This window comes from Rattus rattus, chromosome 5 (assembly GCF_011064425.1).
Source record: "Rattus rattus isolate New Zealand chromosome 5, Rrattus_CSIRO_v1, whole genome shotgun sequence".
In the NCBI taxonomy this organism is placed as follows: Eukaryota; Metazoa; Chordata; class Mammalia; order Rodentia; family Muridae; genus Rattus; species Rattus rattus.
In genome coordinates, this window is record NC_046158.1 from 82384246 (window position 1) to 82408234 (window position 23989).

Consider the following 23989-nt stretch of genomic DNA (forward strand, 5'->3'; position numbering starts at 1 on the left):
AAAATATGAAAATAGGTAAGATCTGCTACTACCCTGCTGCAGCAGCAAGTCATCCTTCATCCTTGTGCCATTTTGTGTGTGTGTGTGTGTGTGTGTGTGTGTGTGTGTGTGTGTGTGTGTGTGTGTGTGTGTGCGCGCGCGCGCGCGGTTTGAAACAGGGTCTCACTGTGTAGCCTTGGCTGACCTGTAACTCAGAGACCCATCTGCTACTGCCTCCCCAGTATGGATCAAAGATGTGTACCTCCAAATCCCACATCTAAACAGTTTTTTAAATGGTATTCAGCAACTGTAATACTAGGCGTAATACAATCTAAAATATACTAACAATAAATCAGATTACATTTCTAATTCCTAATGCTTATGTCAATAAACCTAATTATGACTAAGTTACATGAGCATGGATTCCTTTTGATATCCTACTAATAATAGCTAGGCATACAAAGTTGGTTTCTATGTAGAAGCTAACTGACTTACTTCTTATCTGTGCAAGGTATTACAGCATATATACAGAAGACTAATCAGGAAAATCAAAAATAGTACAAAGGCAGATGTGACACCCCAAAACAGTACCACCTTGTTAGGTCAAAGTTTATAACCCTCCTATTGTAGCAACCTTCATTCCCATCTATTTACTGACTTGTGAACACACACTCTCCTACTAGTACTGCTCTGGTATCCTCCCCAAGTGTGCTGGAGAACACGGCATTCTAGACCACACCAACAACATCTCAGCGTTCACACTGAGATACAAACAACATATTCCCCAGCTTAGGAATTGGAGATTCAAACTATGAGCTCAAAGACATTGTCATGCTCTCAGAGGAACTTTACTAAGCATTAGCTAGCGACTGAGACACAGTACTAAGACTAGCATTAAACTAAATCTTGACAATGGAACCTCTGTTAGTGGCTGTACAGAAACTATTCCTGTCTTCAATTTTTTCCACACACAGCACCAACATTAAGATGTCATTACTCATAGCATATACATTGAAAAATTCATTGCAGCTATGTATATACATGTAAATCTTAACTTCATTAATCAGAATAATGGTCAGAACTCCAAATGTTTCTAAATGTTGTTATATAAGATTATTTCTTTATTAAATTACTTCTCCAGGACTAGAGATGCCTCAGTAGGTAAAGGCATTTGCCACAAAGCCTGATGACCTGGGTTCAATCCCAGAGACCCACATGGGAAGAAACCAGACTCCCACAAGTTATCCTCACACTTATACATGTCCACCATGGCATGTGTATACACACACACACACACACACACACGCACGCACATGAACAATAAATAAGTGTAAAATAAATAAATGTAAAAAAACAAATATATGAATGTAAAAAACAAAACTTTAAAAATTAAAAATTACTTCTCCGAAGCACTGAAATGCTCCAAGAAATATACAGAAACTACTTTCAAAAACACTTTCCAACATTTAAAAGACTTGTGTTTCATATAATTTGTGCATCATTCTTTCCTATCTTCCATTAATAATAAAAATAACCAGGTATCTCCAGGTGGTGGTGGCCCTCTGGGAGACAGAAGCAGGCAGATTTGAGTTTGAGGCCAGCCTGATCTACAGAGTGAGCTCCAGGACAGCCAGAGATACACAACCTTGTCTCAAAAAACCAAAAACCAGCTATCTTTATCATGGAACTATGAGATTTCTATTGTCCTTAAAGTAACTTTATGCCTGGATTTTTCACATCTTCTTACAGCCTCAAACCTAAATAGATCTTATTGATTTCCTTATTTAACCGAAGAAGCAGTCTCTCTCATCACATACACATCAAATATCACTTCGCAGAAACTCAGCGTTTGTTAGGTAGCCAAAATAAGTACTTGCTGCCTACCTGTAGTACCGCGATTGTAGATACGTTGAGCAAACAGTCTTTGATACATGACTGGCTGATCCAAAGTCTATCACTTTAACCCTGTATGGCTGTCGAACAGGATCCACCAACATAATATTCTCTGGTTTAAGGTCAGCATGAATTAAACCAAGACTTTTTAATTTCTTCAGTGCAGTGGCCACTTGCTGAAGAACGGGCCGGATCACCTTTAGGGGCAAGGGACTGAATTTATTCTGTTTCAGGAAGTCATACAGGTTCTGCTCCAGCATCTCAAAGACCAGGCAGGTGTGGCTGCGGTGCTGGAAGCACTCGTAGGCTCGCACAAAGTTATACTCATCAGCATTCTCAGTACTGAGCCTTGCTAAGATGCTCACTTCTATCTGCCCTTGACGTGCATACGAAGGGTGATTCTTCAAAATTTTAATGGCTACAATTTCATTTGTCCCTCTCTTCCAGCATTTAACAACCTGGCCGAAAGTGCCACGACCAAGAAAATCCAGGACTTCATATGTGTTTTTCACAGAGCACAAGACTTCGTGCTGCACTAACTGATAGTCACCTTCCCCACTGGTACAGTTCTGTTTTGATCCTGTGGTCGCTGTCACAACTGTCACTGGGTTTCCCATGTTGGTTTGCAACATTGCAGGAAGTATGGACAGTTCATCGACAATCTGCATCGCGCCGCTGTGATTATCCAACTCCTCACTCTTGCGCTTTAACCCGCATCGCTGGGGACCTCCTAGGAAATGTAGCCTGTTTCTCCACACCACGGCCCGAGGTGCCTCCACTCCAGCCTGCTGCGCCTGAGCTGCTATGACCTTTGTAGCACCGGCAGTGTCTTTGACAACAATGGCCCCTGCCTGCAGTGAAAAGCTGTGTCCTCGAGGTTTAGAGAATGGGATCTTTGTCTGGAAAGCACTACCCTTCGAGGAAGGAAGAGGATTTCCAAAGTGTCTACCATTCACATGGATCTGAGGGCAGGCTCTTTCCTGGAAAACACAACCGCTGGGCTCTACTTTCAGTTTCTTCACACTACAAAAGGCACTTGACTGAGTTTGATAAACATATGGTGGGTAGACCAAGACTTGTGAGGCCATACCTGCAAAAGAAGAAAGGAAATGTTAACCAAAAAAACAAGTTTTTCCCTCAACCTTAAACTGTAGGAAGAAAACTTTTAGGGTCAAATTAATAATATGTTAAAATAATGTTAATTTTAAAATTCCATTAGGATTCTTTCCCCTGGGATGAGATAAGATCTTCAGTAACTCCATGTTAGTTCTTCAATATTTCAGTAATTTAGAGAAATACTTAGTGAACATCTAAATGGCCAGGACATGCAGCAGAAACTGTACTAACCATTTTCCCTGTGGAAGGAAAAGTACAACTCCCTAAACAAGTGGCACACATGTAGCGAAAATATTCTCTCATCAGAATATAATTTATGACCAGCAGCTGGGAGGCAGTTCAGCAGGAGGCGCACTTGCTGCCCAAGCATGAGGACCAGTGTTCAGCGCCCAGCAACCTGGAAGCACTGGCTGTGGTCCCTTGCATCCCTCTAACTCCAGTACTGAGAACTGAGACAGCATTGCTAGGGCCTGCTGGCTTCCACTCCCACTAAAAAATGGGAGCTCCACATTTAGCCTCAAAGGAACAAAGCAGAGACGAGTAGGAGAAACCTGACATCTTGCTCTGGACTCTACGTATGCACTCTGATAACATACATACACCTCATGCATATAAGATTATGAACCAGCCAACACAGTTTATAACCAGGAAGAAACAACTATGCATGGTAAGTATATATTTACATACAGGGATTAATTTAAAAGGACCATCCTTTCTCATGAACAGCTCTGATTCTATGTTCTACTTGCCAAATGCCCTTTGATCTTAAAGGGCATTCATTACACTACAAAGACAACCTGATGCCTTTCCATCCAGTTCCCTTCATCCTGCCTAAGTTCCCAAACATTAAATGACATTTTTATGGATTTTATTCTTACTCCATCTCCACAGCCATCAAGCGTCCGATGGCTTTATAAATAGCATCTGACTCCACTGTAACACAGATACAAGGGGGATTAACATGTTACTGCACAGCAGGCCTTCCTCCCTAGCACCTTATTTTTTATGAACTTAAGAGTTCATGTAATATAAAATCCAGCAACTGCTAATCCATATACAAAACTTAACACACACACACACACACACACCCTTAGTACCACGGTGCAAAACACATTAATTACATAGTTATTTAATCTACCTCCAACTCAGTCTATCATATTACAACATACAACACGAGTCAAAATTGTCACTTGACAAAAGCATTCATTACTTTACTAGTCCATGCTCTTTCCTTGCACAAAAAGTCCCATAGGTTCTCTTTAGTCATACTCTTCTCTGCATCTACCCTTGAGCATACTGCAGACTCTAAGAGCGGACCAATAATGCAGTACCTTCTTGCTCATGTTCTCACCACACACCTCCAAAAAGAGCTAGGCATTGAGATTTCAGAGTAACTCCCCAGCCATCTCCTTTAATCAATCACTGTACTGTAACTGTCAGTATACGCATGTCTGTCAGATGAGATCTGAATTAAAGTGTCTAGCATGTAAAGTTGATGTTCAATAAATTTTGGATGGTTCTATTAACTTCAAAATATTTTTAGTAGGCCAAAGAGATGGCTTACTGAGTAAAGCACTTGTATGCAAGCATGAGAACCTGAGTTCAATCCAAACACTCCTATAAAAAGCTGGGCCTTCAGAGAATGGCTAGGACGTGCTGGCCAGCCGACTGAACTAAAACCACAAGGGTTAAGGAGAGGAGTGATACCTCAGGACACTTACATCCTCCTCTGATTTACATATGCACACACTCATATGAGCATATACTCATGCAGATACATGCACATATACCACACACATATCACAGACACACAAATTACCTTTAGTCAACAGTTTTAAACTCTGTATTGTGTATATTGTGTTGTCTCATATTTTAACATATCACAACTATCAACTGCTTTTATCTCAGAAATAATTTCTACAGTATACAATATCTATAATATTAAAAATAACAAAGCTGGAAAAAATATTGGAGAGAGCTATAACCAATACAACTGATTACTGAATGCTTTATAATATCTGGTTTAATGATACTGATCTCTTTCCAATTTGCTCTTATGATCATTCAAGTCCAATGAATAATGGCATCTGCTGCTCAAAACAAGCAACCTGAATTCCGTATCCAGAACCTACAGGAGCTATATGGAGAGAACCAACTCAACAAAATTGTCCAAAGACACAAAGACACACACAAAAACGCATGCACGCACGCACGCACACTCAAAAATCAAAACAAGAAAACAAAAGCTCAAAGGGACTCTCCTCCCTAGTACTAGGATTAAATACCGAGAACTCTTTCTAGACATATCAAACTCAGATATTATGCATTTTTGTAAGGCTGTCCAATCAGACTCAATGTTAATTCTCTCCTATCATACTCCTAATTTTTTTTAAGATTTTATTTATTTATTTATTTAATTTATGTGACTTCACTGTAGCTGTCCTCAGACACACCAGAAGAGGGCATCAGATTCCATTACAGATGGTTGTGAGTCACCATGTGGTTGCTGGGAATTGAACTCAAGACCTCTGGAAGAGGAGTCAGTGCTCTTAACCACTGAGCCCTCTCTCCAGCCTGATACTGCTAATTTTTAGAACACCTATATAATCCATACCCATAGATCTGAAATGACAAATATGAAATCACTTAATACAAGTCGCTGTATACCCAACAGTTACTAAATACCATGGAATCCAAAACATTGGTTTTGTACAACACTGTGCCTCATTTTTTCCTTGTAATATAAACTAGGCTGTGCTCTGAAGCTATGTTTTTCATGTCTTTGCCATTTGTTCTCATCAGTAGACTTAGGAATGAGGTTTTGAAATACTACCTCTTTGACAGTGATGGCTGCCTTCAACTGTTATGTAGGAGCAAAGTAAAGGCTCCTAATGGAGCTGCCATTGAGCTTTTATTTCTCAGGCTTACTCACTTCAGAATTATTTTTGTTGGTATCTGTGGCTAGCCTAAAACTCACAGCAATCCTCCTGTCTTAGGTGCACAAGCACACCCAGCTGTCATCTCAGGTACTTTGTTCTGAATATTTATGTTTATAGACTCTCAAGATGTTTACACTGAACCAGATGTAGTGGCACATGCCTTTAATCCCAGCATTGAGGGCACAGAGAGGGCAGAGACAAGTAGCAAGTTCCTGGACAACCCTGGATACACAGAGAAACCCTATCAAAAATGTACACTGAAACCTTCCCTCCCTGCTAAGTGTAATCCTAGAAGCTGGAAGGCTGAGGCAGAGATTGGTATGAGTTCAAAGCCAGCCTGTGCTACAGAGTGAGACCCTATCTCAAAAATACAAAAGGGACTTTGGGTTTATTAGACTGTGAGTGCTCCCTTTCATAAATGGGGACCCAAGTAACTTGAGTGCCCTCTACCATACGAAGTTACATCTAGGTGCTGTCTTTGGAGCAGAGCAAGCCTTCAGCAAATTCTGCATCTGGCTGTACCTTGGGACTCTCCAACCTACAGAATGAGCAATTAATTTATGTTCTTTACAAACTTGTGGTAGCAGACTACGGGTTTTACCCTAATCCTATAGTTAACCTGAAATCCTACCTGAACCTTACCTTGTGTAACAAGCAACCAGTAATATAAGCAACATGAACTTAGATACGAATTTGGCCATTGTGAACCATTAGTAAGACATGTTCCCCTGGTTTCTTCTTACACACAATACGAGGTCTACTGAGCAAAGCAGGAACCAAGGCAGAAATGCTCTGCTAATATACTCAATTTCTTAGTTATATGAAATTTCTGGAACATTTTCTGTCAAACTTATCTATGCCTTATGGTTAAAGGGATAAAATAAGTAACAAGACAAATATGAGTCAATGGTTTCTTAAAGTCTCCTTATTCAGTTTCTTTCCACTTGCCCAAATCATCCTTTTTAAAATGTCTTCCTTCTTGAAAACTACAGTTTTATATGTATATATAAAATTTATATTATGTTAGATATATAGATAGATATAGATATATACATAATGTTATATTTTGTTACACCTCCATCCTAACACTAGCCCTCTTTTGCCATTGAAACTGTGATCATTAAAACAATAATTCCCTATCCTCTCATCTCATGACTCTGGCTACCACCATAATTTTTCTGTACTTTGAATCTGACTTCAAAATAAACCTCCTAGGTGGACTCACATTTGCCATTTTATGACAGAATAATGTTGATTTATCCATGTTTAACATGTTACCAGACTTTCTTCCTTTGTATCTCATGCATGTATATATGACATTTTATTCCTCTATCCATGGATGGACACTAGAGTTGCTTCTATTGGGGAGTTGTTCTTGTGGTTGGTGGTGGTGATAGTGGCTGTTGCACCAAGCTTGGCTTGAAATGGTAGAGAGCCACCTACCCCTGCCCTCCATGGTGCTGGGATTAAAGGACCACATCTCTAATCTTAATAACCTATCAACTCCACTCAGGAGCAGAAGCAGGCAGATCTCTGTGAGTTTAAGGTCAGCCTGGCCTACATAGCAAATTCCAGAACAACCAGAGCAACATAGAGACCTGTCTCAAAAATAAAACAAAAAAAGTCACCTAACAACTCTTCCAATATTAAAATAAGTAGCTATGGGTTCACTGGTAAATGAACTTATCTCTTTAAAGGAAGAGAGGCTGGAACAGAGCATTAAAACATGCAATTAAAGTTGCCTTATGAGGCAAATATATGTTGTGAGGCAAAACTTATCCCCAAGGAGACACTATCCACACATCTACTCCCCTCCCCCACCCCGCCTCATGACAGGGTGCCCACAACAGAACAAAGAACAAATACGAACAAAGTTCAACTTGGTCAACCAATGAGTTTTATTTGGTTATTTACAGGAGTATAGGTGAGGGGTTACTTATAGAAATGAATCAAAGACAGCTGCATCACCAAAGCCCACCCCACAATGAGAGACAGCTCACAAGACTGGAAACCTGGAGCACACTGCACAGCCTGCAGGCAGCTGAACCGGTCGGAAAGTATCTGTTCCAGGTGCCTGTTCAAACAACTCAGCCAGACCCTGTGTCTTACTTCCTTCTTTACAGCTCAACTGCCCTTGTCAGAGAGACTCAGCTTTCATTGATTACTCTGGCAGGAGGGAGCCTAGTGAGTGAATCTAGTCAGTTTTAGAGACTATCAATGTCTTATCTACAACCACAGTGGCTAGCAAATGTTTTATTAGTCTAATTCTACTACCATCGCACTAATATGAAGCAAGAAGGTTTGGCCTAGTTATATGAGTTAAATAAGTTTAACAGTTTTATCATTTGAGAGCCAGCAAGATGGCTCAGTGGGTGAAGGCAATACCGACCAAACCTGATGATCTAGGTTCAATCCCTAGGACTCATGTGGAAGGAAAGAGCTAGATATCTTCTGATCCCCACGTCACACAAGCATACTTCCACCACACACACACACACACAATGAATTCTACAAAAATACTAAATGCTAGGCACATGGCAAACACCTTTAGTGTCAGCACTTAGGAAGAAGCAAGCAGATCTATTATTGGAGGCAAGCAAGGCCTACAGGGCAAAATCCTGGCTAGCCAAGACATCTTAAAAACAAAAGTTCTAGCATTTCAAAGATAACAGAGTTTTAATTTCCTAAACTTTCAATTGAGACTAGAAAACCTAGAAAAACTGCTGTTACTTCTGATATCAATAGATAATTTGTGGGCTGGAGAGATGGCTTAGAGGTTAAGAGCACTGACTGCTCTTCCAGAGGTCCTGAGTTCATATCCCAGCAACCACATGGTGGCTCCTGATCATCTGTAATGAGACCTGATGCCCTCTTCTGGTGTGTCTGAAGATAGCAACAGTGTACTCATATACATAAAATAAATAAATCTTAAAAAAAATAGATAATTTGTAGAAGAAATTAAAGACTTGTTAATTTGGCTTTCATTTCTAAATTTAAAATTCTGTGTATAAAAACAAAACAACCCTGGTAGGATAGCACATTCCCACACTCTCAGCATTTAGGGCAGTGGAGGGAACAATCAGGAGTGCATGGTCATCTATAATACCCAGCAAGGTTGATAGGAGACACTTTCACACTTAAAAATAAAATGTTACTTGCTCAGCTGTACTGTAACTACTTTGTGTTTCCTACAGACAAAACTGGCCAACTATTTCAGTTCAGTGTGGTTATCCACTTCACCCCACACCATCCAAAAGAAAACGAAAACAAAAATAAAAACCAAAGGAAGTTAAGGAGATAGAAAGAACATGTCCTATTTTGATCTTTGGTTTTGAAGGACTCAGGGAACACTGTCTTCCCTGTTTGAGACAGACTCTCATCACGTAGCTTGGGATGGCCTCTAAGACAGAAGAGGAGGTCTTCACAAGGGGGGAAAGGCAGCCGAGCTGTCTCTGGTTAATGATTCCCCACACTGTACTCCAAGGATGAACACCTGTCTGTGGTTTGGCATGAGACTTTTATAATGTCTTTCATAACATTTCACTAAACTTATTCTCCAAATAAAGCACAGACTTTCCTTCAAGAGGTCTAATACAAATTTTACATATTCCCACCTATCTACTCCAAAGACTAAAATCAAAAGAAATCTGAGTTTCTAAATGTCTAAATGCTTTGAGTGTACATAATTGCCCACACAGACTTACATTTTTATCCCTTTCGGTTTAAAGTGTATGCTACATTTTTAACAAATTAATCATCAACCTTTAAAAGAGAAACCCAAGATACAAAAAATACATATTTGAAGAGAGAAAGAATATACTATCTGAGCAGACTATTCATCGGGGTGTGGTGGTCCATGCTTATAAGCCCTGGAACTTTCCAGGTAAAAGAAAAATAGAGTAAAGGTCATCCTTGGCTACGGATCTAGTTCCATCCAGGCTAGGCTACATTATATGAAATCCTGTAGTTGGCAAAACTCAATAGAAAAATGGACAATGATATACAATAGGTAAGTCACAAAAAGGAAATGCAAGCCAAAGACATTAAACAAAAAATTCCAACCTCACTAACAGTAAGGAAAACAAAAACCCTATAGTCAGATGCCATTCTGTAGCCATCAAGATTGCCAAAAACCAGCAGAACGGTATCTAAAGCAAGCAAGTATATCTGTAAATGCTGGCTACAATCGCTTTAGACAGCAAAACCAAAGACAAGCACAGTCCACAGTGCAGGAGTTCTCCAGTCCATCCCCTACCTAGACAGATGCTCACCAGCAAATTTACCAAAACAGATAAAATAGTGATAAAATAGTGTTCTCTCTACTACTGCACACAGTAATGAATTCTGAAATAATCTGGCATGTGACTGAGTATCAGTTTATCATAAATTATCACAGTATCATAAAGTACTAAGCATACAATACAAATATGGCTCTTAGAGTGGAGAGCTTTAGCTCAGTGCTTAGGGTGCTTGCCTAGGAAGTGCAAGGCCCTACATATGATACCCGACTCTAGAGAGAAAATTACCACATTTTTGTGTACCACATACACACACAAATCCCTAAAAGTTAAGATATAATTGGTTTTAAAATGCATGCCAATTTCAAGTGTTAAATAAAAATGGGGAATGTTCATATTATACTAATGAATAGAATGAACTAAAATCAATGACAATGTTACAGATCATGCACCATTTACTGTAACATATACTGAGAGACAAAAAGCTCTTAACATCCTCAGGCTCTCAAAGAGCTGGGTACAGAACACCAAGGAGACAATCCCAGTAGATGTCTGAATCCCTAATACAAAATGACATGGTTCTGGAGCTGGAGAGATGGCTCGACAAGTAAAAGCACCTCCTGCTCTTGCCGAAGACCCCGGTTCAGTGCCTAGAACCCACATGGGAGCTCACAACCATGATACCTCCAGTTCCAGAAGATCTGATGACCTCTTCAGGACCCCATGGGCACTGCACACATGCTGTGCACACACACACACACACTCGACACACACAAATGCATAAAGTAAAATGTAAATATTTTACATCCCTTTTAAAGGGGAAGAATGAACGTTGATAGTATCTAAGGATTCAAGATGACAGGTAAGGCAGGAATTCTGTAATATTCTTGTAACTAAGCATTCCTTCTGTCCAGGTCATTCACTGTGACTGAACTGTAAAGCACATAAAACCCCAAACTGCAGGTCCAGTCCCTGGGATCATTAGCCAGCCTCTGTTCTGTTTCTTTCTGAATCAGTCTCTAATATGCAGCCCAGGCTGGACTCAAATTCCTAATCTACCTGACAGCCTACTAGGTGCTGCACTAAGTGCTACCATGCCCGCCTATTCATAAGTAGTAGGTATAATCTCTTTATTTAAAAGTAAAGAACATAAAAAGAGCTGGAGAGATGGCTCAGCGGTTAAGGGCACTGACTGCTCTTCCAAAGGTCCTGAGTTCAATTCCCAGCTACACATGGTGGCTCACGACCATCTGTAATGGGATCTAATGCCCTCTTCTGGTGTGTCTGAAGACAGCTACAGTGTACTTAAATAAATCTTAAAAAAAAAAAAAGGAAAGAACAGTATTTTAGGTTTTTAGAGCTTTTGACTAGTGTGTTACTTGACTAGTCAGTAGACTACAAGCAGGTTGTTATTATCTGAGCCAATAAATGTTTTACCATATAAAAGACCTATTTTTCTTTCTTCTCTTTCACAATGAATTTGAAGTTTCAAACCTGCTAGGCAAGCCAATAAGTTACATTCTTGGGATGTTATTTTTTACTTTGAAATAGCATCATCCAAGCAAGCCTTGAATCTGCTGCTCTGTAGCAAAAGGCAGGCCTTAAATTTGTGATCCTCTTGCCTCTGCCTCCCAAGCAGCCAGGATTACATGACTATAACATGAGGCCTGCCATGTCTTTCTTAGCAAGTCTGTACAAGGCACTGAAGTAGAGTTGGGAGTGGGACTGATAGCCTGGAGCGCTCTGACAAAGCAGTGCTGGGTCAGCTTGCCACTGCTCCATTGCTCTGTCTTCTCTGAAATACAAGGCAAGACACATTAGAGAATGAGCCGTTCGTGTCAGCAGGACATTTTCACCTTTCAATCATTAATTGCCCCAATTTAAAATACCTGCACCATTCCCTGTGCTCTTTTGACTACTACTTTAACCAGTAAGTTACCCTGACCCACTTTACACAAACATTTGCACAGAACTGAAGCACACATGTAAAGCTTCACAAACAAAGCCTATTATCTGAAGTGCCTACAAAACAGTGTATCTGAAAACACTGAAGTCTTGGGTATTTTCCAGCAGTATTGTGAAGAAGGCATCTAGAGAATGTGTTGACTATCCACAATCTCAGTGTTAAATAACAAGCCTGACCTGACTTAGCAAAACACTCCAACTTTTGGAACAGAAAATGACCTGCTGGACATTCCAAAAGGTGCTAGAACTCACCCTACCAGTCCGACTCAGTCTAAAACGGGGGTCACCCCACTAGACAGGTAATTTCCTACATTTCTCTTAAGCTTCTGATAAACATCAGAAGTAGAAATTCTGGTTGGCTGAAGGAAAGGTTTACCTAGTACTTTCTTGAAGTGTAAAATTAAAAACTCAAAATTTAGCTCAGAAAGCTGGACACAGTGACACACACTTCAAACCCAGCACTCAAGAGGCGGCGGCAGTTTGAGGCCAGCCTGGTCTACAAAGACAGACCCAGAACAGAAAAGGCTACATGGAGGGACCCAGTCTCAAGAAAAACAAAAAAATCAGTTCATAAAGCTTCAGTTCGAAGTTTCAGATTACTTTTGTTAATATCTACCAAAATGATCTACTATAGTTCATATATTTAAAATATATTAAAATTAAAATGTACTCAAATTTATAAGGGGGAAAAGATTTCAAGATAATACCAACAACACTGAAGAAGCTGATACAAAAGAACTGGTCAAATGATTGAGGTCAACCTGGACTACAGTATTGACAAGCCAACCAGGGGTAGAGTGCAGTCCTGCCTTTAAAATTAAAATAGAGTAAACATTTAAAAAATAAATTTGAAAGAAAAGTTTATTCACAGACACAAACCTTAAAAACTAGGTTAAAACCACTACTAAGACAGTATTATGACCTAGAATCAGACGTCTACAATTGGTATATTAATGCCAAGTTTACTGGGACTGGTTTGGTTTTTTTTTGTTTGTTTTTTTTTTTTTTTTTGTTTTTTTTTTTTTTTCTTTTCTTTATTTCGGAGCTGGGGACCGAACCCAGGGCCTTGCGCTTGCTAGGCAAGTGCTCTACCACTGAGCTAAATCCCCAACCCCACTGGGACTGGTTTTAAACTTGCAGAGAACCACCTGCCCCTGGCCCCTGGCCCCTGGCCCCTGGCCCCTGGCCCCTGCCCCTGCCCCTACCTCTGCCTCCACTACCCTCAGCTCTGATGGCAGAGGCATGTGGATCTCTGTGAGTTTAATAATTTGGGGCTACAGGGACCCTGTCTCTGGATGGATGCATGCATGCATGCAAAGAGCTGTAAGTTCAACTCATTAAACAACAAACAAACCAGAGTTGTGAAGATGGCTTAGGACAGTGGGTTAAGTGCCTGCAGCCCAAACTTCAGTTTAGATCCCAACATCCACATAAAAGGCCAGGCTTAGGAGTGTGTGCGTGTGCGCGTGCGTGAGTGTGTCTGTGTGTATGCTCTCACTCTGGGAGGCAGGTAAGAAGATGCAAGGGTGTGGCTAGCCAGAAAACCTAGCCAATCAGTGAGTTCCATGTTCAGTACAAAACCCTACCTCAAAACTAAGAGAGAACAGAAAAACACCTCACATCAACCTCTGGCCTCTGCTTGTGTGCACATGCACACAAATATTTTACTATGAAATCATTAAAGCCACATAACATTTATATTTGAAAGAGGTTAAATATCAGTGTAGCAAAAAAGTTATTCAATTACTATAAAATTATGAAATAATCAAAAATCTATTTTCTTAGTTGTTTTAATGTGAATTTATTTAATCAAAATACATGTAAAACCTGACAAACCTATTTAGTCCTTTCACAGGGCACCTTTCATTCAGTTTATAAGATTATATACATGGTCCTCATCATACATTCTCACACATGTACATATCACATTGTAATCCTATTCATACAACTTTACCCTCTCTTATTCACCTCATTCTCACTCAATCACCTTCTTCCCAAACTTGCTGCAGTTCTCCTCCTACCTTCTGTGTGTATGTGACCCACTGGGTTTCATTAGGCTTGTTTATATGAGCGCGTGAGACCCTGTCCCAAGCACAGGCATCTTACCAGTGGCCACACAACTGATTAGCATGTCTCTCCCAATCAACCATTCACCACATGTAAGTCTTCAGGGAGCAGTAAAGCCCCATGAGTCCCTTTCCTTCCCATGACAGGATGTTGACAGGCCCAATCCTGTACAAACCGAGTGAAAGTAATCACAGTGGCTGTGAGTTCAAGAGTTCAACAGCTATGGGGCTGGAGAGATGCATGGCTCAGCAGTTTAAGCACAGTTCCCAGGGCCTGCTTCAGACAGCTCTCAATTGCTTGAAACTCTGGCTTCAGAGCATCTGATGCCCTTCAGGTCCCCGCACACTTGTAGTAGGCACACACACATACACAGGAACAAAAATTCTTAAAAACTTCACTTTAAAGAGAGTACAGGCCATGTGGTGTTGGCATATACCTTTAATCCCAGCACTCAGGAGGCGAAGACAGGCAGATCTCTGAATTTGAGGCCAGCCTAGTCAACGGCCAGAGCCACACAGGGAAACCCTATCTCAGGGTTCCAGAAGAGGAGGAAACAATAAAGAAATAAAGACAGACAGAAAATCATGGCATGTCAAAAAGGAGTGTCCACAACAGCCTCTGGGATTCTCTCCATCCTTTTCTCAATGCTCCCTGAACCTTCATCCTATTGTTTTAAATAGGGTAACAATCTACTGTATACATATGTAACTTATTAGACTGCTTTTCCCATTTGTTAAAACTGTAATGATGCTGATGATATTTTGAAAAGTACAACTGCACAAATGTTACTAATACAACAGCCAAAAACAAGTTTCTTCAGGTTTAAACAACCTGAGTTCAATCCTCAGTACACACAAAAAGGTAAAGAGAGGAATCCACAAAGCTGTCCTCTGCTTCACACATGGGCCCTGGTACACTATGTACACTCTCCTCCAAACACCATACAAAATAAGAAAATATGGTTTGCTTTTTAGTTTTGATTTTTGAAGTCAGGGTCTTACCATGTAGTCCTAGCTGGCCTTGAACTCACAGAGATTCACCTCCCTCTGCCTCCCAAGTACTGGTTTTAAAGATTCAGGGCACTCTTCCTAGCTATAATTATTTTAAAGCAGAAGGATGATACCAGATGGAGAACAGTATCTTTGTAGACAATCAAACATGCAAAATGTTTTGACAGCTATAATAACATTTCATTTCTTATAGCCTAAGTCTATGAGCCAGTTGCAAAAAAAAAAAAAAATCAATTAAAGCACACTAGATAGATTACTAGCCCAATTACTGCAGGACTTAGAACAATTATTATCTAATTTTATATTTACAACTAGTTTAATACAAAAATACTTACACTAACTCTTCTAAAACTGACTAGAATTGGCACAAAAATATGTATTACTTCATTCTGTTTTAAGAATATACTGCCCTATACTTAGGAGTGTATGGGCAGCACAAGTTAGACTTGATGACTACTTTTTTAAAAAAGACATGAAGCTGGCAGGAGCAGGCGAGTGGAGATGGGTCTGGAGGGACATAAAGGAAGTGCAGTGACAAACATCATCAAAACACATGGTATGGCCAGACCTGCTACACACCTCTAATGCCAGCATTGGGTGGGGGATGGGGAGTAGGAGTGAGGGACAAGAGTTCTAAGCCAGTCTTCAACAGTAAGTTCCTCCAAATCAGCCAGAATCAAATGATGAGGCACTGTCTCAATGAAAGTATCAATTTCTCAAAGACTATTAACAAAGCTGGGCATAGTGGAGCACACTTTTAATCCCAACACTCTGAAGACAGACAGGTGGGTCTCTGAATTGGAGGCCAGCCAGAGTGAGTTCCAGGACAGGCAGGGCTACACAGACAGACAAACTCCTGTCTCAGAAACAAAAAGATAAAGTATTGAAGCCAAGCACAGGGTCACAAACCTATCACTCAGCACTCAGGAGGCATAAGCAAACTGGATCATTGTGAGTTCTAGACCAGTCTGATCTACATGAGAAGTTCCAGAACAGTCAGGACTACAAAGAGAAACTCTGTTCCAAAAGGGTGGCAGAGGGGAGAAGAAAGGAAAGAAAGGAAGAAAGGAAGCAAGCAAGCAAGCAAGCAAGAGGAAAGAGAAAAGGAACCTGAAGGTCAGGCCAGCCTCCGACAGGAAGGAAGCAGTGATGAGGACAGCAGCATGGCTTCTGGCTCCGCAGCAGCAGAACCTGTCATTTCCATTGCAATTCTGTCATTATGCCCCACTTAATCTCAATCAATTACACGTTTAAAGCCCTCAGTCTTATTTTAAATTATACTTTGCATATGGTATCTCTTAAGAACCATATCCAACCTTCAATGTTATCACTCTAACTTATTAACTACTTAAACTGTAGCTATGTATCTAAAGCTGTATAGTTTACCAAACCTTACACGACTCTGTCCTATTCATCAGTATGAGAGAAGCCTACAAAAAATATTCTACAGCCTTCATGGAGTTGTTCTCTAAAGTGGAAAATATTTTGTAACTAAGTAATTTACTGCATATGTTTCAAAGTTTGCTATTGTTTATTTTAAATCTTATTTTTTGTAAAAATTTATAAACAAATCCAACTATGTATGAAAGTATTAAAGAATTTGAAGCTATCCAGGTGTAGTAGCCCATACCTGAAATATCAGTACTAATGAGCCAAGGCAAGAGAACTATCCTAAGTTCAAAGATAGCCTCAGTTTATACAGTGAATTTTAGCTTAGTCTGAACTTTAGCTATGTACTGTCCAAAAGAAAGAAAGAGAGGAGAAAGAGAGGAAAGTTATAAGCATTTTTAATATAGGTAAGTTTTAAATTTCCTATCAAACCTTCAGATAATTTTCTTGGTAATCCAAATGTAATCAACTGTAACATAAAAATAAACTACATTAAAATAATAAGAGTAGTTGGGCAGTGGTGGTACATGCCTCTAATCCCAGCACTGAGGAGGTGAAAGCAGGCGGATTTCTGTAAGTTCAAGACCATCCTGGTCTACAGAGTGAGTTAGTTCCAGGGCAGCTAGGGCTGCACAGAGAAATTCTGCCTTGAAAAACAATTAATTAGAGAAAGAAAGAAAGAAAGAAAGAAAGAAAGAAAGAAAGAAAGAAAGAAAGAAAGAAAGGAAGAAAGGAAGGAAGGAAGGAAGGAAGGAAGGAAAGAAAGAGAGAGGGGGAGGGGAAAGGAAAGGAAAGTTGAATGACATATACTCTACAAGTGTCATTCTTTTCATACCCCAGGCTAGTTTTGAACTCAACACGTATCTGAGGTATCTGAGGATGCTATGGAACTTCTGATCCTCTGGCCTACACCCCTTGAATGCTGCTGGAATTTTCAGCCTGGACCAATATATTTGGATTTTATGTGCTAGTGGGGATCAAGCCAGGGCTTCATGAGCTGAGCTACATCCCTAAGCTTAATCTTAATGTAATGCTCATCATAATATAAACAAATATTTCAACTAGAAAATGTTCTCCACATAAAGTAGAGGAGAAAACACATACATGTGACTTAACACAACAATCCTTTATTTTCAGTGTGACCAAGAGTTACACTAGAGAATCGGTCTTCAGGGCTGGAGAGATGGCTCAGCGGTTAAAAGTGCCTGTCATTCTTGCAGAAGACTGTTTGGTTACCACCACCACAAACAGTTCAGGAGGACCCAACACCATCTTTTAGCCTCCACAGGCACCAGGTACACATGTGGTGTACATACATAAATGCAAGCAAAGGATTCATATACATAAAACAAAATTAATTTTTTTTCAAGACAAGGTCTCACTATGTAGCTCTCTGGCTGTCCTTAAACTCACTATGTAGACCAGGTTGACCTTGAACTCACAGATAACCACCTGCCTCTGCATTTGGGATTAAATGTGTGCACCATTACAAATGGCCAAAAATAAATGAATCTTTTAGTTAAAAAAAAGAAAAGAAAACAAACCACAGAATTCATCTTTGACAACTTAAATCTTTGTCCAAATAAAAAAGTTTTAACTCAACTGAGTAATATACTTTCTTATTCTTCCCTATACTAAATCTCCTTTTAGTTTATTAAAGGATGAGGGAACGGAACACGATAACCTGAACTTGATCACAGCATCTTGTGGTTAAAGGAGAATAAACCTCTTAAAATTGTCCTCTGACTGCCGCATGTTCTGTGACAAACACATGGCCATACATGTATATGTGAACAAGCACACATGCACACACACATGCGTGCACACACACGTACAGACAAACCATTTACGGATAGGAGTAAAGAAAATGCAAAGCAAAAATGAATATGGAAATCAACCCATTTAAAAGAGGATATGCTTAGTCCAGTAGAGGCAGAGGCAGGTGGAGGCAGAGGCTAGCCTGATCATTAGTGAGCTCCAGGCTAGCCAGTGCTACATAGTGAGACCTTGTCGAGAAAGACTGAAATGCTTAGGCTGAGCATAGAGTTGAGATGGAAATAGAGGGAGAAGAATAGAGTTTGAGATCTACAGTAGTCTGTCTCAAAGACCTGGGAGCTAGGTGGTAGGGGAACTGATTAATTAGATTAGATTGACTCTGAAAAGAGGTAATGTATGCTAGCACTGGTAATTCTGGCACTGACACAGAAGCCAGAGGATTAGAGTTCAAGACCCGCCAGAGCTATACAGTAAGACCCAGTCCAATACAAAAACAGAAGGTAGGCTGGAGAGATGGCTCGGCAACTAAAGCAGTGGATGCTCTTCCAGAGGTCCCAGATACAGTTCCTAGCAACCACTTGGTGACTCCCAACCATCTGCAACTCCAGTTCTAGAGGATTCAGTGCCCTCTCCCGGTCTCTGTGATACCAGGCATACAAGTGGTACAGATAACTATGCAGACAACGTATCTATGCACATAAAACAATAGAATCTACATAAATAAAACAAAATACCTCTATATGAAGCTAGGGATCTAACTAAGCTATAGAGAACACGCTGAATGTGTGCAATCTTGGGCTCACTCCAGAACAGACAGATATAAATAAATGCATGCCTGTCTGCCTTGGGAAGTGGATTGTGTGACAGGTATTAGAAAACTAGGCTTTAATTCAGTCTGAAAACACATCGTCTATAAAATGTGATATGTACTTTGGCTTTAGTATTTAAGGATCATTTAAAACAAAATAGAATCCTGTAGGTTGGACTCATTGCCCTTTGCCCTTCTGATTTCAGAGAAACCTGTAATCTGAGACTTTTTAAAGGGCCTACACACCTGTAATGCCAGAAGTAATAATCTTTTATACTGTTTTGTATTTGTGTTGTTTTGTTACTGTTGTTTTGGGTTTTCTTGGTTTTGTTGTTTTAAATCAGTCAGACCTGGTGGTATTACTTGGGCAGTAGAGGCAGGAAGATAAGCCAGCCTGAGCTACTACATAAGACCTAAAGTAAATCTGCTAAGACAAACAGCACCTAACAATATCATTATGCACACTATCAGCATGTTTCTGGTTCTTTTCACTTTCACATGAGTAGCAGCTTTTAGGTCTCCAGCAACTACCCTGGTGTCTCAGAATACAGACTTTGTTTAATGACATCAAGAATTAACTGAGGTGGCCCCAGACTAAGGAACTCAACACCTACTTTGGCAAACACTTATATATAATATATAATGTGTATATATACATATGTGTGTGTGTGTGTGTGTGTGTGTGTGTGTGTGTGTGTGTGTGTGTGTGTGTGTAAACATACACCTCCTTACTGTGTCTAGTCTCCCAGGCTCTTACAGAATGACTAACAACATCCAGAAGAACTACAATAGAGCTGTAGAAAAAGCACTCTAATGTTGCTTTTGCCCAAACTACTCTTAAGTAGACCAAGACAACCAAAAGAAATTAACTGCTTCCTTAAGTTGACTACAAAATACTCCGTTAAAAATTAAGTAAATGGGCTGGAGAGATGGTTCAGTGGTTAAGAGCACTGACTGCTCTTCCAGAGGTTCCGAGTTCAAATCTCAGCAACCATATGGTAGCTCACAATCATTTGTAATGAGATCTGATGCCCTCTTCTGATGTGTCTGAAGCTACAGTGTACTTATATATAATAAATAAATAAATCTTTTTAACTTTTTTAAATAAAATAAGCTGAAGTGGTAGCGTATGCCTTTAATCCCAACACACAGGAGGCAGAGGCAGAAGGATCTCTTCAGTTCAAAGCTAGTCTGATCTACAGAGCAAGTTCCGGGACAGCCAGGACTACACAGAGAAACCTCATCTAGAAAAAAAAATTTTTTGTAAAACAAAAGCAAAAAAACCGTACCATGATTCAAAACTTCTGCTCCAAATATATATTCTTCTTCAAGTTATAACCCTTTAAAGGTACCAGGGAAGGTTATAACTTCTAGGCAGGTGGCTCCAGAGCTAGTAAGGACATTTAAGATAATTCCTTTCATCATATATTTACATCACATGCAAACATTCCTTCTTCGAGAAGTGTTCTAAGAAAGTTCTCTTTTCCCAGAGAAATACTACACCCTAGTTAAAGTGGAGGAGGGGCAGTACCTCTAAAAAAACACCAAGAAAAGTCCCTCTTCAGAAGTGGCTTCCAATTTAAACATGCAACACTAAACCTGAACTCTGGATATTAAGAAACCAGGACAGCTGCAACACACAAATTTTACAAAGAGAATTCCTTCTTTGGTGGCAATGATAACCGTATATCAAAACTAGCCTGTGTGCTCTAATAAATATAAGACACAAGTAACCACTTGTGGAAAGGAAAGCGATTCCAGTTTTGGGAACATCCCTAAGGCATTGAGAAACAATGTTTCCATGCCTCTGAATCAACCACCAGCAGGACAATTCTCATCCACCTTATCATACTGGATGAACCGTTGCAATGAGAACTGTACTAGGAAGCCAACTCCTCCACCTCAAAAAAACAAAGTTAACTTCAAAAGTTAATGGAATAAGTCACTGCAACATAGATGCAAACAATTATTCCATTTCAGTGGATGTGCATGAATTACATTTGATTAACAATTCCACATTGTGAGGTTGACATTTTCTTCTTCCTCTTTTCCATATGCCTTCAGTATTCAAGCAGCAAATATTTAAAAACAAAAATTCAATCAGGAAGGTCACTCAACAGCTACTGCTTTTTGAACTTGCAGAAAAGCAAGCATTCAGCACTGGCATTAAACAAACATCTATGTGTCAAATGGTATACTTGCTACAGCAATCTACCTCTGTAATTTGCAACCCTACTTTATGGTATCCTATGACAGATCATCCAAAAAATTAACAGAGTATAATCTTCAGCTTCTTCTCAAGCACATTTACAAGAATTATCTCATAGAAACCATCTACTTTAATGAGACTCTAAAAACCCCATGCCCAGAAGCCAACGGCTGGTTTATAAACAAGATAATGACTAGTTCAATGGAAAAGGCATTATGACAAAATGCTAAGACTGTCTCACCATGTTATGATCTGCTTGCCTAATATGTATGTTTAACTACTGTAGTCAGCAATGTCCAAATATAAATTTAAAACATTTAATGGCCAGTTCTGTTCTAGACTTCAAGCTCATCTTACCTGTTTAAAACATGGATGCTATATTTTTATCCATTCTCAAAAATATTTTTTCTTTTTGCAAATATATTTCCAAGGGTGGAAAGGAGGACCTAAGAAATAAATTCTCCCTAAAGTACAATAAAATATCCAAACGCTGGAAAAGCAGACATTTCTGATATCTCAATGCTATATATACTATAACAAATTTTTAAAAATCAAAATAATTTAAGAAAAATAAACTGACACAGGTTAAACGTTAAATTTCACAAATGAGAGCTCCCTGCCCTTTATATGAATGCAGTCATAAATATACCAGGAAATAGCTTGTTAATTTAAAAATTAAGAATTTGGGTTGTTTGGTTAAACTTCAATTACTGTTAAGTGTCATGAAGACAGAGGAATTAATACAACAAAGCAATTTTTAAAAGGTCAGTCATATTTTGTTTACTTAAAATACTAAGCTTAATCATAACCTGTTTAAACCTTATCGTTGCTCATTGTATAAAATTAGCACTGCACTTGCAAACCTAAGCAGAATCTAGACTTATCAAACATATGGTGAGATTTGCCCAGTTTCTGAAATAGTAAATGTGGATAAACATAAGATTATTTTTCTTAAAAAAAAAAAAAAAAAAAAAAAAAAAAAGAGCCTGGAAATGTTTTCATAATCTGATCAGAAAGGAAAAAATTTTTCTTTAAATTTTTCAAGCACCAAGCAATTAAAATCTAGAAATTAAGTAAAATTGTTTGAAGTACCCCACTTGAGAGGCTATAGCTTACAGAAAAAAACCTAAAATAGAAAACTGAAAAATAAAAAACTGCAGCTCTCCAAACAACTCGGAGGTACAGAGAACGAAGACTGGTGATCCAGTTAACTTTTCCAGCCCTGTACCAGAGACAACCAAAACAAAGTTGACCATAAAACCATGAGTTTTCCCTGTAAACTGGGCCATAATCTGAAACCTGGGGGGGGGGGGGCGGGGGGATCGGCTGCTGCTGCTGCTGCTGCTGCTGCTGCTAATAGAAGCTCCTTATAAGCAGGGAACTGACAGGTGGAAAAATAAATTCGCTAGCAGGCCAGCCAGAGGTTGTGAAAACACGGTTCAAGGACCGAACATGTTGTGACTACTCTGTAACAGGTCCAAGGTAATTTACGCACACACCCTTCAGCGCAATCCCTCAAGCACAGATAAAACTGGGAAACAACAGGCTTCCCCCGAGATCCACATACCATTTTACAACAGCCGTCTCCCCTCAGACAGGAAAACAGACATTCTGGTCCCGAGTCCTTTCCGCTGATCTCCCCCAGCGCGAAGGGAAGAGGGCCGCCGCCGCCGTAACGAGAGAAGCCGGCAACAGCCCCGCCGCGCGGCCGCCACGCCTTCCTCCCGCCGCCGCTGGGGACGCGAAGCCACGGATCACATTTCTCCTCCCCAACAATCACACGCACGCACGTCCCCAGAGTTGACACCCTCCAAACCCGCCGCCCCGCGACGCCGGTGACAGGGCCACCAAGCCTCCGCGGCACAGCCACGGGGCTGGGCGCTCCGGCGGCGTGCGTGCACGTTGGTGTTCGCTCCCATCAATGAAAGGAACGAGGTCTCCGTAGTGACGGCCTAGAGCCACCGAGCTGAAACAGGGGGCCCCCCGTGGGACCAAACAAAACTTCGGTTGCTGGGAAGAGCCGTTGCGCAACCTTGGCTTGTGGGAAGGCCCGGACTGCCCAGCGCGGCCAGGGCGGCTTCCCGGAGGCTGCGCCAAGCGCGCGCGGAAAGCACGCGCAGTCCTCGCGTCCGGCCGCCTCGGGCCTGGTGTGGCGCCGGCCTTCGGGAACCGCCCGGGCCGGCCGCACTGGACAACCGGGCGGAAACGGAGTGGGAGCGCTCCAAGGGTTCCCCCGGCCCCGAGATCCTACGACGACGCCGAGCTCCCCGCCCTTGCCCCGCTTCCTTACCTTCCTAGAGGCCCGCGCTCTCCCCGCTTCGGGCGGCTGCAGCCCTGAGCATGTCCAGGGTGGGTCGCGGGGGCCGTGCGGGGACCCGGAGCCAAGCGCTTCAGCAGGCGGCGCCACCCAGCCGGGGCTCAGCCCCTCTCGGCGGCCGCTGCCATCTTGTCCTGGCGGCTGAGAGGAAACGGCGAAACACCCTCCCCCGACCGCTGCTGCTGCTGCTTCTCTGGCTGCCGATCGCAGGGCCTGTCTCCCTCATCTTCCTTCCCGGGGACCTGGGGTGGGGACGGCTCGACTGGGGAGAGGGGCAGTGACA

The 23989-nt window shown here is 40.9% G+C and overlaps 1 protein-coding gene across 1 annotated transcript in view; it reads right to left on the reverse strand.

The window, feature by feature from the left end:
* Positions 1-23779, reverse strand: part of Hipk3 (homeodomain interacting protein kinase 3) — a 68940-nt gene extending 45161 nt beyond the window's left edge. The window contains exons 1-2 of the mRNA XM_032903830.1: positions 23680-23779; positions 1864-2962 (exon numbers count right to left, since the gene is read on the reverse strand). Of these exons, the coding sequence (XP_032759721.1) occupies positions 1864-2960 (1097 nt within the window). The 5' untranslated portion in view covers positions 2961-2962; positions 23680-23779. The remainder of the gene's footprint in view (positions 1-1863; positions 2963-23679) is intronic.
* Between the last annotated feature and the right edge of the window lie 210 nt (positions 23780-23989).